The sequence below is a fragment of the Hyalella azteca genome, unplaced genomic scaffold, assembly GCF_000764305.2.
Source record: "Hyalella azteca isolate HAZT.00-mixed unplaced genomic scaffold, Hazt_2.0.2 contig13501, whole genome shotgun sequence".
Lineage (NCBI taxonomy): Eukaryota > Metazoa > Arthropoda > Malacostraca > Amphipoda > Hyalellidae > Hyalella > Hyalella azteca.
The window spans coordinates 156540-175675 of NW_025943421.1; the positions used below are offsets into that span (position 1 = coordinate 156540).

At 38.3% G+C, this 19136-nt stretch overlaps 1 protein-coding gene across 1 annotated transcript; it reads right to left on the reverse strand.

Moving 5' to 3' along the window:
• Positions 1-688: 688 nt before the first annotated feature.
• Positions 689-17373, reverse strand: LOC108674364 (solute carrier organic anion transporter family member 4A1). The gene is made up of 14 exons (XM_018162306.2): positions 17233-17373; positions 12409-12623; positions 11864-12053; positions 8959-9036; positions 8408-8637; positions 7722-7896; positions 6967-7069; positions 6552-6673; positions 5569-5844; positions 4882-5074; positions 4070-4229; positions 3279-3478; positions 2494-2676; positions 689-1732 (listed from the first exon to the last, which is right to left on the reverse strand). Exons 2-14 carry the CDS (start codon positions 12481-12483, stop codon positions 1564-1566), a joined length of 2154 nt encoding a protein of 717 aa, XP_018017795.1. The 5' UTR covers positions 12484-12623; positions 17233-17373; the 3' UTR covers positions 689-1563.
• Positions 17374-19136: the final 1763 nt, after the last annotated feature.

Here is a 19136-nt window from a genome sequence, read left to right on the forward strand (position 1 = left end):
GTGTCACCACTGAAGAAATGGGCCTCTTGCCAATTCTTGTACTTCTAGTAAAGAATAGAAGTGTCGGCGTTGAAGAAATAGGCCCATGGCCTGTTGCCGATTTTTGAACTTTTCGTGACTTGATTCACAAGGGACCCGCCCGGCCTTTGGAACCCGATCTTTCCATAACTGACGATTGATTGAGATAGCTGCTGGACTTATTGCCTGGTCCGTAAGGTGCTAGACATTTCAATACTGAACATATGCTCCTGCATAGCTTCGTCTAGTCTGTTATTGAAGACGTTCATACTCGGAGCGTCAACGATATTATCAAAGAGGCTGTTCCACATGTCGCTGACTCGAAGCGAGAAGAAATTTTGTCCCATGGATGTCATACCACACAGTTTTTACAACACTCCTCTCTATTAACTTCAGTTCTTGTTTGCTTGTCTGCTATAAATCTTATAATCGATATTTAACACACTTCTACCTGTCCAATCGATCTGAAATTTTTCACACTTGCGTAAAATCGGAAACAATGCTTGAATCAATTGGCAGAATAAATAATTTTGAACTTTTAATTTTTTTATATATTAAAAAATTAATAATATATGTTTAATATCGGAGACACTGGATACTTCAGAAGCGTTGTATTTGAAAAGTAATTTTTAAACGCATATTATTTTAGTTTATAGCCGTGGCCCCCAGGTGTTGGTTATTGTTTCTAATTCTAGTAATCCTTCCTTCTGGGACCTTGTAAAACCTTGGGTACCGAAAGTTCCCAAAACAACTGCATGCAATTATTCAAGTTAACAAAGATCAAAAAATGTATCGCACGAAAGGTACAGATTTCTTCTTCATATTATAGAAACAACGTATTTTATTTTTTCTATGTTTTTTATTTCATGTAGCATAATAAAATGCAATCTCGTCTCACAAGCAATTTGTACCCGAGAGTTGTGGAGGCAAGTTGATTTTATTAATTTTTTCAGCCAACTTGACCTGCGTTGTCAGAAAATCAACAAGTTTATAAATAGCTGAAAATGTAAATAATAAAAATTTATTTCAACTTGAAATTAACGCACGATGTCTTTAAAGCTTAATAGAAATTTAAATATAATTAAATGCGAGAGCAAAATGAAGTTACGGAAGAAGTACTTGGATCGGTCAAAAAACCTGCTTCACGTATTTATCACAGCCACCGTCGCTTATTTTAATCTAAATTATTCCTATTCGAGAAACCATCTCATTCCTAAACGCCCAGAAAAGGTATTGAAAAAAATAACGTCGGCATCTAACAAGTATTAAATCGCAAGTTATAGTGAACAAGGCCGAACATGAACGAATTCATGAGAGGGATAACTTATTTTTCTGAATCACAATCATCACCAGAATGAATATACTCCAGTATTCTTCGAAATAATTCAGATGAGAATACGTTTAATTTAAAGTATTTTTCACATTTTCCAATGTAGTGGTCAGCATATGGTCATAAACTCATTGGAAATAACGATCTCAGTCAGAATAAGTAACAAATATTCTTGAAATTAGAAAAATATATCCTAGGTAGACTATAATTAAAAATCACGTTGAGTCAAGAGCAGGGTTGTCGTACGCTCTTGCCGTCGTTGCGTCGATGGTCGGCGACGCAAGTGGAGTTTTGGAGGCCTCGACGGCGACGCTCGACCGCCAGGCGATGAAGAAGCCAATCGTCGAGATCATTTTGACCACGAAGCAAAGAGCAAACATGTACCTGCAGACGTCAAAATAACGTGAGTTCATCGTCCCAAAGAGGAAGCATTGATCGTGGAAATTAATCGTAACGACAAAACAGAGACAAAAGAAAGAGACCATTCTCTTCTAAATTTGGCTATCAACAGCAATAAGATTATGGTAAGTTAGATTCGAATTCAGACTAGTCTAGAACGAAAAGTTTCAACGGGCTGGGAAAATTGAGGAAAAATTAACAATAACTAATATGAATCAAGACATTAGACTTGAATACGTTTGTTCTTCATGTTCTATATTCTAACAAGGAGTCGAACGACCAATTCTTCTAGCATCCTTCAACGAACTCGATATTTCCGAATAAAATTTTCGAAATAACGTCGCTCAAATTTACTTCTATTCTATAGCTGTCAGGCAGTAAGGCACACAATTGAGAGTTGTCGAGTGTGTTGGATGCGTGCTTGAACATCAAGTAATTGAATGGGCGTTTCGAGTCTAATTATATGCCAGCTGAGGTTCAAGTTATATTATATAATACAGGTGCCGACGTTACGATAAGGACTTTTCAACGGCAATAGCTGTTGAAGAGAAACTTGTACGTAATAAAGGTGACGGATATCTATAAAAACTTTTAATCAGCTGTACCAGTTGAGTCCCAAATTGTACTTTATAATTAAGATGACAGCATCATTATATGAACTTTTTTTCATGGCTGCAGGTACGGAGGAATAATTTGTATGCAATAAATGTTTCGGTATCATTATATGAACTTTTCAACGACACAACCTGCTGAGGTGCAAGTTGTCGTAGGCGACACAAGCGCCGGCAACACCACACGCCTCCCCCCACAGCACGCACGCCTGGTCGATGGCTATGCCGAAAAGCAGCGGCCCTGGGATGCTGCCGAGCACACGGAACGATATCGCCTGCAAGCCCAGCGCAAGCCCGCGATTTTCTGTCTCCACGCATCTAAATAAAGAAGAAGTTTGCATCTGTGAAATTTCGATACGGAACTTATCAACTGCTATGTATAGTCGTTATTTGAACAGCAAGGCATGATTTGTTCTGCTATGTTGTCCAGTTAGGGTAACATATAAATAGATACCTCAAGGTGCAACTTAATTCTGCATAATTTTGAACAAAACTATTTCCAATACACATTCACCACTCATTACAAGATAATTGTTACAGCTATATCAAATATTGCGAAAATATATCAGTGCCACTACGTACCTAATGCATCATGAATCACATAATTGTGATATGTCCATTAAAAAACTATTTCCACAACACGTTCTCCGCTCACTGCTCAATAACTGCTACAGCTATATAAAATATTTCGAAAATATATCAGTGCCACATCGTACCTAAAGCTTCATCATTCACATAATGTGACATGTCCATTAAAAAATCATTTCCACTACACGTTCTCCGCTCACTACTTAATAACTGCTACAGTTATATAAAATATTGCGAAAATATATCAGTGCCACCTCGTACCTAATGCATTGTCATTCACATAAATGTGATATTTCCATTAAAAAAATCAATATCACATAATGTCGGCGCACCTGAGGGTGCCGTTGACGCTAGGCATGGAAATGAAGAAGGTGGCTGACATGACCACGGCCACGGCGGCGATGAAGAGACCCAGGAAGCCGCAGTCGTTGGGGCAGAGGTTCGGCGTGGCCTGGTGGGGGAGCAGATGAGCTCCTGCCTCGCCAGACGCGTTGCCTGGGAGCTCAGCTAGGCATCGACACTCGCTGAACATCTGCCAGGAAATTATATGCATATTAGTTAAGACGTTACGAGGCTAGAGATAATACTGGAAACACCAAGGCAAATCATGCAACTTTAATTAAACATGGTGTTGATTGGCCATGGAAATTATTTGCATATTAGTTAAGGAGTTACATAGCCTGGAGATAATGCTGGAAACACCAAGAGGAATCGTGCAACTTTACTTAAATGGAAATAATGGCCACAAAATGGAAATAAATATGAAAAATTAAACGCTAAATACAATAGAGAGCAATGTAAGTTATTGTTCGAGTGCTTGGAAGTCATCTATGGCATTTATGATGAGGGCACAGTTCACACTTTCTACATTGGGGCGCTTTTTAAAATCCTTATACTGCTGAAGCTTTCGACATTATCGTTTGATCTTCCAAGAATTACATCAAAATTCAGTCAAAAAAATGTACAAACGTCTCTGAACTTCATATCTTCTGAAGTTCTTCAGAACTTAGAGAAGCAGTAGATGGAATTCAAAGGTTACATATGGTAAGGCATACCTGTTTCTGGTCGCCCGTAGAGGCGCGTGTGCAGCCTGCGTGGCAGGGCGAGTAATGGTAAGGCATACCTGTTTCTGGTCGCCCGTAGAGGCGTGCGTGCAGCCGGCGTGGCAGGGCGAGTAATAGATGACGTTGTTGGCACCACACACCGGGCTGAAGGCCACGTCTGTACACCCGCAGTCCAGGTTACAGCTTGACTCCATCTCTGGCGTCGACATGGAGCTTAAACTGGAGCATCGAGTCAAATTAGGGGGAATAGTATTCAAACAGGAACATGGAGACATGAATTGTTGGTGAATAATTAAAAAATTTCATTTCCGTCAATTTTTAAAATCAGGATATTTACCCTGTCTATAATCGATCGTCTGTCTCTCAGAGTTGCGAGCAATGCGTACATATCGGTATGGCGTCAGGTAACTTATATTCTGGACTGGCAGCCTTAAGAGGTGAGTTACATAACTAGAGACTTACAGACACATCCATCTTTTTCAGCCGTATGCATTCACACAAGCAGTGTAACGTCAATGTATCCCATAACGAATCAACACATGTAACGTCGTCTTCGTCTACCGTTTTCTGGCTAGCGAAAATACAATCCCTGTAAATTTTCAAAAGAGAAATAGTTCGAATACGGCCTTTAGCTGATACCCACTTAAAGGGGAATGAGATAAATTTTTATGCTTTCATTTGTTCAATTTTTTTTTTGTAATTGGACGCTTGGATTTCAGAACTAACGATGGAGCCGAACTCCAAAACGTTTTCAAAGGAGCTTTGGTCAATTTTAGCGACCCTTACATTGCTTAGTTTTAGTTACCTCACGGCTCAAACAATCAAGTGATCTTAATAAATTAAATATTGTCAACCAACGAGTTGTCCTCACCCGTCATAGTGAGTATTGATGCCTGCAAAAACGTTGTCAGGACAGTGGATGAAGAAAGCAAAGCACGTGAGGGTGACGAATATAGAAACTACGAAGCAGAGTCTTAAGACGCTCGAGCAGCCCATCCGCAACTTCTTGATCACCCAGCCACCCAAGAACGTGCCTCCTCCTCCAGCAGGCACTGCGATGGCACCTGACACAAACGTATATAAAACATACATGCATACATAAAATCTCATGTGAAATGATCGGGAACTCAAATCTTCGAACTACTCCTTCAAAAAAGATCATGCTGATAAGAAATTACAGTGTTACCTCTTAAAACGAAAAAAAAACTGTCATACTCGGCGACCTTGATCAGAGATGGAATTGCAAGAGGAAACTCTTTTACTCATATAGGATTAATTTTTTCATTATAATTAAATAGATAAAAAACGTAAATTAATTTAATTCCTTAAATTGAATCACATCACGTTCGTCACGCCCTGACTTATAATTTCACTGTTCACAATCCTCCCCATGAACTCAAACGACAGGGAGTGATTCGTCTATCTTTAAATTAGCACCAACTCACATTTTTTGTCAACAAGCATGTAATATCTTTTCGTCAACAAGCATGCAATATCTTCTCGTCAACAAGCATGTAATATCTTCTTGTCAACAAGCATGTAATATCTTCTCGTCAACAAGCATGTAATATCTTCTCGTCAACAAGAGCTGAGCTGGCCGCTATACCGAACTGTCGTTCCAGGAGTTTCGGCATGAAGGCAGCCATGCCAGAGATGATGAAGCCTTCCGTGGCCTCAGCAACGGACAAGAAGATGAAGGTGATGTTCGTGAGGAGTTCTTTTGAGGACCTGCAGAACCCGTCCAGGTGCTGGAAGCCTGTCACTCCAGACGCTGTCACGGCGTCTATGGCGTCAGGATCTGGCGTGGGGCGAGTGGCTGGCGGCACATCTTTGCCTGACGACGTAAAATCTTTATTTAACAATTGCTATTATGATGGACATTCTGCCATCTTTAAACTAAAAATCAATGCCGGAACTTTTTGAATTACTGGTATACGAGCACAATATTTGGTATTCTAAACCCTGGCTTTTCATGTAAATTCAATACTCTTAATTAAAGCGTCGTCTAAATAACACCGGCTGTGAGAAATCATTTTCCTGCCCAAGGTTTCGTTATACATCATTTCAAATTCTAATACATATGGCTTGTGTTGCAAAAAAATGATTTATCGAATTAATGTTACCTGGGAAAATTATAAGAGAATTAATTAAAGTTCAAATTATCAATAGAATATTCAAATCTAGTCTTCACGTTTTCGTTTCGGTATTATCAAAACAATTATATAGTTAGCCATTTTCCCGGTTATAGGTAATTTAAAATTAAACAAATGATTTGCTGATTGTTGATTTGCTGAATGTTTAGACTAAAGGAAAACTTTTTGAAAATCTTTTCTGTACAGAATGCAAACGAATGATCTACGTAGTTGAAATAAAAGACTAATTGAATCTGCGAAAAGAATTACACCATACGGATACATTAATTTCACGGATGTATTAACCATCTTTAATGCGTTAATTTGACAGTTCAACCGCTCAGTGACAACATAGCAAATAAAACTGAGATAATTTTTTCAATAATTCCAGCCGCTGGTCCGCACGTACGGACAACGACGGCCGGGATGAGGAGCACCGGGATGGCCACGAGCAGCGACAGCGAACCAGCAATGAAGAAGCCGACCCACCAGGCGCCCAGCCACCGTGCGCTCGAGGACGTCAAGCCTAAACTGTCGCAATAATAAAAACTTAACTGTAAACTATTATTACTGATTACTATTAAGAATAATCAAGTCAGTCGGAAGTAATTTTGATTCTTCTGATCTTTGTGCCGGTATATATCAGGGAAAACTTATAAATGTTTGAGAGCAGACAAATCAATGGCGCACACACCACACCTCTAAATAAGTATTGTGTATCTTGATTGTATTATATATTCCGCAGTCTCCTAATGATTTATCCGCTCATTCCCCCGAACCGTATGCTGTAACTGAACAAATAGGGAGCTTGCCAGGCGTCTCACTCAACAGGGTCGACGGCAGGCGCGTCGATGTAGATTTTGATGAGCTGCCCCCCGAGCCCGTACCCCACCGCTGGCCCCACCACCGACATCGCGCTGAATATTCCTGTCATCGTAGCGGACCAAAAAAAATTTAATAAGCTCGTGTTTAGTAAGATATACTAGAAATATAGATGTATTTTCAAATAAAAATGGAATAAATTATCAAACACCTACTCCCAGATGAAATAAAGAGAGAAATTACCTACCATGAGGTTGTAAACGCCAAGCTTATTAAGAAGCTTCATCCAGGGTGGCATGAAAATTTTCGCTACTAATTAATACCTCAAAATTTTGAAACCTTTCATAAGGGTTGTGATAGCAAAAGGGTTAGTATATTATAGTTTACACTTTTCTGACACAAACAAACGAGTAAAATCCAAGTAGACTGAAAGCACACAGAATTGAAGAATGGAAAGTTTGAAATACGGACACCTTACTCTTACATCGAATGTATCCACAGCCAATAACACATATATATACTAAACTAATATACACTTAGTTCACTATGAATATGCAGAATAATCAGAACGGATGGAATAAAAACAATGTGACCATCAAAGAAATCCATTCTCCCAACCCGAACAATTTGCTTCATCTGTAACATCATTTGGCCACCAGCGTTCCCCCACGACACTAACTGCATGCATAAACGTCAAACTTGGAACAACTAAAAATTAAAAACTTGGATCAACGAAAAAAAACGCGAATTTTCTCACCGAGATAATAGGAAGACTGTATGAGAGGCACAGACTCGTCTATGAAGACCATGCCCAGCGTGTAGATGGGCGTCGCTCCGAAGCCGTGCAGCATCTGGCCCGCCACGAACACGTAGAAGAAATCAGAGAGCCACGAGCCGTCTGATGTCGAGCCGCAGTTATCTCTCTTCGAGTCCTGGGAGGAAGGGGGCAATCACTAAGCAATTTACGCCGGTGCGAAGAAAATAAGGAATTCTCTATTTTCGTATCGTCGTTCACTAAGCATTGTGGACCGATGCGTGTGAGGTAAGGAATTCTCAATATTTGTACGGTTTTGCATCACCAGTTCCAGGCATCAGTTTTTTATAGCTATTAATTAAAATAGTGGAAAAATACCTTCACATTCTATTAAAAATTAAGTTATTCAAGTTTTTGATGCATCGCAAGTTTGGCAATGAAATATCGGAGAAACACCCACGATAGACGTTTCAACGACCATGAATAGGCCAAACCAGGCCTATTCTTCAGCGCCGATACTAATATGCTATACCAATATACTTTACTAATATTCTAACGACAGCAACAGTGTCGGTTTAAAAGTGAAATATACAAGAATCGAGCTGGAGGAGTGACAAAATTCTCAAGCCACAGCTAAGGATACTTCATATTTTATTATTTGCCAAATTAGTGCAAGACAATTCACATACGGGTCCAATACAGAGATTCTGAGGTGCTTGTCCATCGGTGCCGCTGTTAATCTTCCCTTCGTACGCGGGGACAGCAAAATGGGGGAGAAGAAATACGAAAGATCCGAGCCCCATGACGATAAGTCCAATCCCCAGCCACCGGGGCTTGGAGGCGCCAGGTCTAGAGCCAAGGTATGATATCGGGATGACCACGAGAAGCGAGGCAATATCGTACGAACTCGCAATGATTCCTGCAAGCAAATAAATTACATGGCGTTGAGTTTTTCCAAGAGTTTCGCTCACACAATTGGACCGGATATATTTGCATTTTTACTCGTTTTCATTTCAAACAACTCAGTAATACGTGCAATTTAATACGAGCAATATCTCAAGAGCCAATAATCTTAGCATAGAGGATAGTAGAGTCGACCGCACATTCGAAATTAAGCTTAATCACTGAACACTCAAATACTTAACAGTGATTTAAGTTCTACTCAATAGACGTGGAATATTGGAATAGAAAGTATTTCTAAACTTGATCTTTTATAGTATGTAGTATAGATTGATTTTACCTGTGCTTCGAGACATCAGGTTGAACCGCTTTTCGATGGTGGTAATGCTCACGTTAATGAAGCCGTTCACAACCATACCTGTACTAGAACATAAAATATTGCTGAGTAGAATGACTTATGAAGAATAGCAGGGCGTACATTTATATTTTCTCAATTGATAGCTACAAATGATCAATATAAAAATCTCGAGAAAAATGTTCTCATTATTTAGGATGTTATTAATTCGAATATTTGGGGAAAACACACCACGATGCTTTGCCATTCGTCCAAACTGAAATCAATTCTTAGTATATTCCTAAGTAATGTTATACTTAAAAAGATCATAACATTATTATTAAAAAGTAAAGGACACAAACTCTACGCAGGATAGGTGATGCGGTCGCAAGCCATTACGGAAGTCGCATCTAAATTTGTATTCTTTCTTTGATTCCATATGCAAATTTTTATTCTCTAACACGATCACAGCGTGATTTCTTGGAGCAACCGCAACATCGAACAAATGCAACGGCGACTCCAGTGTAGATCAAGCACTGCCTCGAGTCGTTAAAAATCGGTTAACAAATTGAAATAACGTAAATTATTCGAGGATTTAAAACACCTAAGGGCAGAAATTATTGTAACAACAGAAGAAATGATAAGAGTTTATGCTAAAACTTTGGCTATTGATTAAAAGCATTTTAGACGCGTTAGCAGGTATATGAATAGAAAATGTGCGATGGTATGAGTCGTGGTAAGACACGCGGGGTTAGCTCATTTCAACACGTACTGCTCAAGCAATGAACAGTTAAGCACCTATTTACTCATTTCTCTCCAATGAAAAAAATTAAATAAACCACTTAATTCGACACTTTCCGCTTTAATGAGCAAACTGAGAGAATAAATGGAATACTTCCTACATACGATCCATTCCTTGAAATTAGCAACTGAAGCTCTTGGTCAAAAAGCACCTATAGGAGCCAACAAAACGAGCATCTCTTGTTCATAACTGACACATGTAATGCTCATATAATACATGTGCGGAGAGAACCAAGAACTACTCGTACGTGGCTGCTGCGACGAGGCTATCAGTTTCAAGGCCTCGAACTAAAGAAGGAAACTTTTTCACGGCAACCAGCAAACCAGCACCGGAAGCGCGCAAGGATGCGTGGTTGATTGTGCAGCCACATTGCAGCATGACATGGATGACCGAAGCTTCTTGCGACTATGGGGGAGGAGGGGGCAAGGATGACAGGGGCAAATATGACCGACGCTTCTTGGGATTATGGGGAGGAGGGGGCAAATACGACCGATGCTGCGTTCATGAGGGAAGGGGGCGGGCAAGGATGGCTGACGCCTCATGCGACCATGAGGCTATATAGGCGGAAGTTAAATCCTTATTCAATGATTCAATGGAAATTGTGAATGACTATCAGAATAATCAGAGCGTTGTTTCCCATTACATTCTAAGCAAGTACCTGTAAATCTCCTTACCTTAAATATTGCAACTTATCTGAGGATTAGTTGAGGCATAAAGCTTACGAAATTCCCGTTACATAGCATTTCTTATCTAGAAGCGTGAAATCATGTTGTTTTCGTTCCATTTCTCCTACAAACATGATGAATGCTTGCGTGTCTTACACACATGCAGTACACAGCGCAAGCCGCCAGTTGATATTTTCCAGAGATTACAAAACTACTCGCGAATATTTGTCAAACACGTCGTTCACTACAATACACATAAGAGAACAAGCTTTCTTGAGAACTCATGACAGTAGGAAATAAGAACAGCAACTTTCCAGTAAAAATCGCTCCAAGCGCCAAACAAAAAAACGAATACAAATTTTTTTTGAGACACGACGGGCTCGTACAATGCGTATATAATATTATTATTAACTTTTTGCCTTACGAAAGAGAAGCAGTGTTGTCAGTTCAATATGATAACCGCAGCTTGGAAGTGTAAAATCAACAAATGGAAAAAATAGCAGCGCTCAAGTCCAAAAATAGGGGCGTGTTTATATAAATATATCTACAAATAATGTGGAAACTGAAATTATTCAAGTGTCTAATTATTTTAATTATTTTATAGTACGAATCATGAATGAACCAAAAATTAACAAAGGCAGTCCAATTTTATCTTAAAATAATTCAGCCCTAAGTTGATTCAAATTGCAAAACAATTATATAGCAAATTTTTAATTCGCTTGGCCTTTCATTCACTTCTGAATTCTTAATTCAAGGACCATTTTAAAACTATTCTTATTGATTAGGCTCGTTTCTATTTTGGCCAATTATATAGGACCATGTTGAAAGCAGCCAGAACAATTACGTGAAGGTGTTTACTAAACAAATTGACATTCTCATCTATATCGTAAATAGAGAAGAGCTACAGAGTTTGTTCTACAACGGAAATAGATAAACAAACAGTCCGTGCACCAAATTATTAACATGCGAATGAACATTATTTCCATGCAGTAAAATTGTGGATTAGATGGCAGAAATTCGAATATCGATAGAAAGCACAATAAGACCTTGTATATAATTTCATTAATTGAACTTACAGGATATCAGATGTTCAGTCAACGAGTAATAATCACAAGGGGAAAACCAGACCAAGAAAGTTAGAGACGGGCCGGAAATACGATAAAGATAGATCCTGAACTGCTTAACGAATGCTTTCATAAGAGAAAATTGTCGGCGAGACTAGGTAGTAGTAGCCAGGTTTAGCATGATTGGCACAAATACACAATACCAAGCGGGGCGCCTAATGACAGCTGCCTTCGACAGCGATGCCAATGCGCACATCTTGTTTATATACAATAAGATTCGCACAAAATTATGTCTCTGGTATTTGAGAGTGCTTTCAAGGCTGTGCACCAGCGTGACCGCGAACTGAGCCGTTTAAAACTTATATAATTAAAAAACTGACCCTGTACGGCTGCAGCCCAGCACATCCAGAAGAGGAGCCACTTGGCAGTCCTGGAATGCTGGACGCAGCGCCCGCTGAAGCAGAAGTGCCAGCCACAACCGTCGCCAGGGGCGGGCTGCTCGTCGTCCCCAACACTCAGGTCCTGGGGCTGCCGCGCCCGCTTGGGCACCACCGGGGAGCCCAGGGGAATCTGTGCAGTCACCCCCACACGTCAGTGAATAAACACGTGTGCTTTATAGACATAAAGTAACTATAAACTTAACTAGTAAAATAGCGGTTTTTAATGAACAGCACCAAGTAACGTCGAAAAAAAAATTGTTGTTACAAAATATGTAGGTATAGATTGAAAATGTAAACAGTGTTAAGCTGCAAAAAAGGATTTAATAAACAAGAAGGAAAAGAATGTTGTGACACATTCCACATTGAGTCAAGATTAGCTGCAGGTAAATTAGTTTTTAGCTGATTTTTTAGTAAAAATACAATACAAAATTTGGAGAATTTTACTTGAATAAATGCTATAGAGATTCGTTATTTTAAAAACTGACCTCAGTCAATGCCTCCTGCGCAGCAGCATAATGATGGACGTTCTTTGTGGCCTGATTTCCCGAGATCGCCGACATGATGCACAATAAAAACTCACTTCTGTACTTCTGAAATGGCGCTTTTCACGAATCTTCACAACTCGCGAGAAACGCTTACACTCATTTAATGTTATCTCTCATTCATTATCATTATAACGAGGGTATAAGGCGTCCCAAACCTGTAAAGTCCAAAAGAAAATATTTGACTTGTCGACAGGCGAGGTTATGAGTTGTAAAATTAATATATTTGAGAAAAACTCCATTAACACCATGGGTTTTCTTCTTCATTGGTTTTCATTATAAATAATATTTCGTGTAATTGTGCACCGACTGGACACGCTGCGGTGACTTCAGTAAACCAAGCCGCAAAAAACATTCACGTGCCTTTCTCAACGAGATGTGAGAATTGCAGAGTAAAATTAAGAAGCTTGGCGAACTTTCTAAGTAATTGATTTCTATCAAGCTTGGATCATCCTTTTCGTTAATCGCTTCAACAATTCAAGTTGTAAGTTTGACTTCATAGGAGATATAATTTTAATAATTAAATTTTGCATTTAATAAAACAGTCTAGGAGTACATCGCTCTACCTTCCAAGTCTCTACCTTCATTTAAAATTTTTAAGAAGAGCCGTTGGAAGAGCCGTTATATAAAAGGGGATATATATGTAGGGAGACACATAATGCTATGGAATATAAGACAAGGGATATTCGAAGGTCATGCATTGGGTTATACGATTTCTCGCGCTATGAGGAGCTGCAGCAGAGACAGGTCAAATTTATTTATGAATTATTTGCATAAATACTTTGCTGCAGTTATTTAAAGTGACGGAAATTCAGTATAATACATAAATAGTAGTTTAATTCACACGTGAAGAAATATTTTCATTATCCGTATACTATATATTATTCCAGAAATAATTAAAATCCAACACGGAAGCAATAGTTATTAAGTAGGGATATAACCTATATAAGGAATACCCTCACTAACATTTTTTTATCAAGCCGTAACCATCACCGCTCTATTCTAAGAAAGGCTAATTTAATACAAGCAGTCTGAACGCATTAAAACGTCATACTCACGTTTTACGCACGTCAATCAACCTCTTTCCCTTCGGTAAAAACATGAAGCTACACATGATTTTCCTCCGCGTACCGTAGTCAGTATTAAAAAATTCGAGTCAGAGGTAAAATGCTGATCAATGTAGCCCAGAATTTCCGCGGTCACGCTAAGCACGAGCAATTCAAGATAGCTTCGTGACTTATGCAATTTTGAAAACTCGTTCAAATTAGATAAATGTTTACAAATTTTTCACCTGATTTCCGTTGTCGTGTTTGGCTCGGTTTCTTTGTGAAACGCATATGGTAGACGTTTCAAACAATATAATTAAGCTAAATAAAATTATTCTTGCTTTGATACTGACTACAGAGGTTTGATTACTGTAATGATAAGTAAATAAAAAAAATATACTAATTGCCTCCTTAATGAATTAATAACAATCGATCCGGAATCAGATAGGTACCTTAAAATATGAAAATGTATTCAAAGCACGAACCACGGATCTACCCTAATTAACGTAAAAATTTTAGACATGAACAGAAACTTAACCAAACACTCCAATCTCAACTTAGCTACAGTAGCTCCTCGTTAGACTCAGCTAGAGGTTCCCTAATACAGTCAGATTTCAGTTCCCAGACGCTGCCGTATAGGTTATAGGTATAGGGTAGACAAGGGCATCAATTAGGTTACCTATATCAACTACATTCCAACATTGTTCACATTAAATGTGTGATCCCTCTTGAGGTTTAGAAAGATCAATATAATACATTGAAGACGTTCCGCACTTAACAGCACTGATGCCAAGATGCCCATCTTGGTGAGCATGTACATAATCACTTAGATCAGTGGTTCCCAAAGTGGGCGATATCGCCTCCCTGGGGGCGGTGGAAAGATTTTGGGGGGCGGTAAGGAATCAGAGGGCGGTAGAGGGGCGATAGGAAGGCGGTAGTCCGAAGTCGAAGTCAGAAGTTCGAACGTTTGTTTGACGATTTGTACACAACACGTGCAGCACATGACTCCCAGTGATGTTTTTTTGGCCCAAATCTGCTTTTTAACCTCTCATGGGTTTACCTCTCGGACAAATTAACGGCCGGACTCGCGGCCGGACTCGCGGCCGGTCTCACGGCCAATTTCCAAATTCAACGATCAAGGAATATCTCTCTAACTAATGAACTTAACTCGATGAAACCTGGTACACGTATTCATTAGGACATAACGGTAATGTTTAGCTCGCGTAAATTTTTTCGACGTTTGCCTTCATTTGTGAGTTATATGGCAATACGGGCCGAAATTCACAGTGATCAAGGAATTTCTTCCAAACTACTGAACAGATGCGAACGAAATTTTAAATTTACAGTCCTAACTACCTAATGGTTGTTAGGACTGTAATTAGCTAGTTAGTTAGTTAGCTAAACATACCTAACGGTAATGTTTAGCTCGTGATTTTTTTTTTATTTTTGCCCTGGTTCGCGAGTTTTTTTTTTTTTTCATTTCTCCTTTCGTGATATAAACAGCAATACGTGCTTAAATTCGCAGTAATCAAGAAATTTCTTCCAAACTACTGAACATATTTGAACGAAACTTAGTATTTGGATACCTAACCTCATCAACGGTGATGTTTAGCTCGCTACAATTTTGTCGATTTTGCCTTTGTTTGCGATTTATGCGGCTATACGTAAACGGCTCTTGGTTAAACCGGCCGGTAGAAAAGCCGGCCGTTTCTCCTATATCTGTATAACTCAATAACGAAAACGAAATATAAAAATTGTCACGAGCTAAAAATCACCGTTGGAAGGAGGTTAGGTATTTATATACAAAGTTTTGTTGAAATCTATTCAGTAGTTTAGAAGAAATTTCTTGATCGCCGTGAATTTAAGCGACAAATTACCTTGCGATACGGGCCGAATAGAAGGTGTGAAATCAAGAATGACGGTGAAATGAAAAAAAAAACTCGCAAACGAAGGCAAAATTGAAAAAATTTTTACAAGTTGAACAGAAAACAAAATCACCGTTTGGTAGTTAGGAGTGTATATTCAAAATTTCGTTCAAATCTATATTTGTGAAATACACATTTGTGTTTAACCTTTCTCTTTTAAAATTGCAGCGTATTAAATTTCAAGAAATACCTAGGCGCATGTCTGTGGGGGGCGCTAGAAGTTCACTAGGGAGCCAAAGAGGGCGCCAGCCTGAAAAAGTTTGGGAACTACTGACTTAGATTAAAGTTTATAAATAACGTTATAGTTTTATTACTTTAAATTTTAAAAGTTAAAACATTAAAAAAATAAACTGCGCCGTTAGAAGCTTTAATAATAATTACTTCCCTACACTAAGTATGGCCACTGTAATTAAATTTTCATAAATTTTAAAACTTTTAAAATCTTGTCGGTCTCAACCTGATTACGAGAATGAGTTGTTTGGTCGGGAATAATTTTCGTAAATTCGAACGGCTTTTGCTATCGCTTGAATGGAGAACGTAGCTGAATTAAACTACATTACAGGTTGTCCCATGGGTTCAATTACTGAATAAATTCCAAAGTTGGAAATATTATACAACGTTCTCACAGTTATTAATTAAATAGGCTCCAATAAACACGGAGCAAATTATGTACCTGCGATGCTTGTGCTTCTAACGGCCATTTGAGCCTTTGAGGTAACATTTTGATAAATCGACAATCATTTTGGAACCGGTCTACATAAACTGCACCTAATACCTAGCTTGTGAACGAATTATACGAATAATGACGGTAATACGATTTTTACGATGACGGAAATATGATTTATTAACGGGAACCTTCTATTTCCTTCTATCATTAGTAGCTGACAACGCATGCAGAACGTAGCAACATTTTTGATCGTACGTAGCGCCGGTAGCGGTACATGCTTCTCGCCACTTCGAGATGATAGTTTCACACTCCCAGAAGCACCGCGAAAGCCAAAAATTTTACGAAGCTGCACAAGCAGCCAAACCAGCATGGATGAGAACGTCAAAAATGTTTCCGCTTTCTCTCGGGAGAAATAACCGAGAACGTCGAGCACGTTTATCAGAATGTAGGTCTACACATAGAGAAATCAAGCCGGTTTCTGTGGAATAGCGGGCAGCGATTGTGTTTTACAACTGTATTGGCTTCACGTTACTTCTCTTTTGCTGACTAAACGCGAGCCAAATGTTGCTCAACATTAGTTAGGTTACATTCAATGTCCTGAACAATAAGATATCGTAGAATTTTATTAATTAAAGCCGTACTATAATATTTATTCGGTTGAAATCTATCAGTCTTCCACAGAATCAGTAATACGAATAAATTTAATGATTTGCTGACTGGTGCAGAGATTGTCCCCTAACAAAAATTGTTTCGACGCAATAAAAGCTTATTTAACTCAGTTAAGTAGCTGCACAAGTTGATAACTTGATAAGGTAGAATTCAACACACAAAAACACACTCATTATCGGAGCAATCGAGTTTAGTCTATGTGGCTTAGAGGACTCAAAATGAACTGCGTTTTTTCTGTGTTTAACCCACTCACTACAAAGGCCAGTCCATTTTTATATCCAGTAATTGTCATATCCAGATAAGGATAAACAACCTGTGGACTCGACACGAGCACGGCGCATCTATACTATAATAATTACTACACCATGACCAATGTGCTGTCATCATGATCACGGATGAAGATAGCGACTGAAGGTGAAGCAACATTTGTCGAACTAGTCGAAGCCCAGGATTTACTGACCTTTCATTACATCAACTCTCGAATAGTGGGACTAAGTCTTCGTAAATCTCAATAATTAAAAAGTGAATAGCAACGGTTAACACTTTTCCATGGAACGGTTATTGTGCGCGTAGTTGCAAACGCCATCACCTACTCCTTACACAGCGACTAGACCACTGGTGATGAAACCAAGTTTAACCAACGGCACAGTTCGGCTTCCAGCATGTCAGCTGCGGCCACGGCTCACACCTGTCAAGGAACCTGCAGCGGATTACCATTGCAGGGCTGGCGGACGTTTAAATCACTTGCTTTTTCACGCAGTATCTTCCTCACACATGTATCTTTCACAGTATCTTCCTCATGTATAAATTATGACATTGAGAAACATTGTATGACATTAGTTGGAGAAAAATCATTCTTTTCTCAAATCCCACGAAATTTTGCGTCGTTGGCTGTTGTGCATGCCAAAATTTTTTCATCTAAAAAGTCATTTTTTGATTGAAAGGTCGAGAAAGGCATTTTTTAGCAGTTTCAACGTTAAGAAAAAAAAACAGGACACGGTTTTCAATAGGAAGCTCAAATCTATCAAATAAAGTTGAGCAGACATCCAACATCATTTTTTTTTACAAACTTCACTTCTTGTTGTTTATTTGTCTGCCACAAATCAAATAATCAATATTTAACACAATTCTACCTCTCCAATCGATCAGAAATTTTGCACACCTGCGTAAAGTTGGAGACAATACAGGAATCAATTGACAGAATAAATAATTTTAAAAATTTTAAAAATTTTAATATTAAATAAATTGAAAAAATAATTTTCTCAGCTTATACCTGTCCAATCGATCTGAAATTGTGCACACTTACGTAATTTAGAGACAATTCATGAATCAATTGACAGCATAAATAAATTTGAAAATAAAATGTTATATTGAATAAAAATTTTTAGATAAACATCTGGAAATAAAATTAGAAATTCATTATACATATGTAACATCGGAGACACAGGATTCTTTAAAAGTGTTGTCTTTAAAAAGTAATTTTTAAACGCATATTATTCTAGCTAATTACGTGTGCGTGAACCCAAATATAATACGTTGAAAGTTATTGAGTATGACGGGATTCATAAACGATGACAAAAATTTTACAAAAATTCTAAATTGCACTATCACTATAAAAATAATTTTTCAATAACAATTCTCGAAAATTTTATCAGTCACGGCGTCTTGCCTCCCAATATTCGGCATTGTCATTCTATTTTAGACAAGATATGAATGCTGCTTGCACGCATAGCTTTTAAGTCCATCTTTTTTATCGGTGTGACGACGACGCTATTTTGACTATAATCATTTAAAATAAGGATGGTATTTTCTTCAATAATTTAAGCCTGAAGAAAAGTTGGTCGAAATTCAAATAAAGCTCGCAGTCGATAATTGTCTGTCGTTTTCTGATAACATTATATATAAATCTATAACCAATTCACGTATCATTATTTTGTACGTTTACTTCGACTAGATTGTGCTCCAGTTCCACGAGGTTTTGTACCTGTCATTTTAAATTGAAAGTAATTGAACCATTATTATACAGAGGCTTTAAAATCGCTTACATATTTTGAGCAAGTCACACTGAATTAGAATATTTACCTTTTAATTTCTCGTCAGAGAGGGCTTTTGTCCTGTCTGTTTTTACTTAAATTGAGATTTACAGCTCGAAGAAAAATTCTGAAATTATTCCTGACAGAAAGGGGTAGCAGTAAAATTATTTAAAGTTCCCTATCATCTTTTAACCATGCCTATATAATGGAGAACCAAACGTTTTATTGCTGAATGAATGAATGTCCTAATTTGTGAATGAATGATCCCAACGTCAACCTCCGTGCTTCAACCTTCTAAAAATTTGTCAAAGGTTGTGTTCATAAATGAGAC

Bases quoted from the DNA above. Each gene is read 5' to 3' on its own strand.
- LOC108674364 (XM_018162306.2), bottom strand. From the start codon at position 12,483: ATGTCGGCGATCTCGGGAAATCAGGCCACAAAGAACGTCCATCATTAT. The intron at 9,037-11,863 runs GTCAGTTTTTTA...GTTCTAGTACAG, and splicing joins CTGGGCTGCAGCCGTACAGG to GTATGGTTGTGAACGGCTTC. The intron at 3,479-4,069 runs GTATGCCTTACC...ATTTCCTGGCAG, and splicing joins CTACGGGCGACCAGAAACAG to ATGTTCAGCGAGTGTCGATG.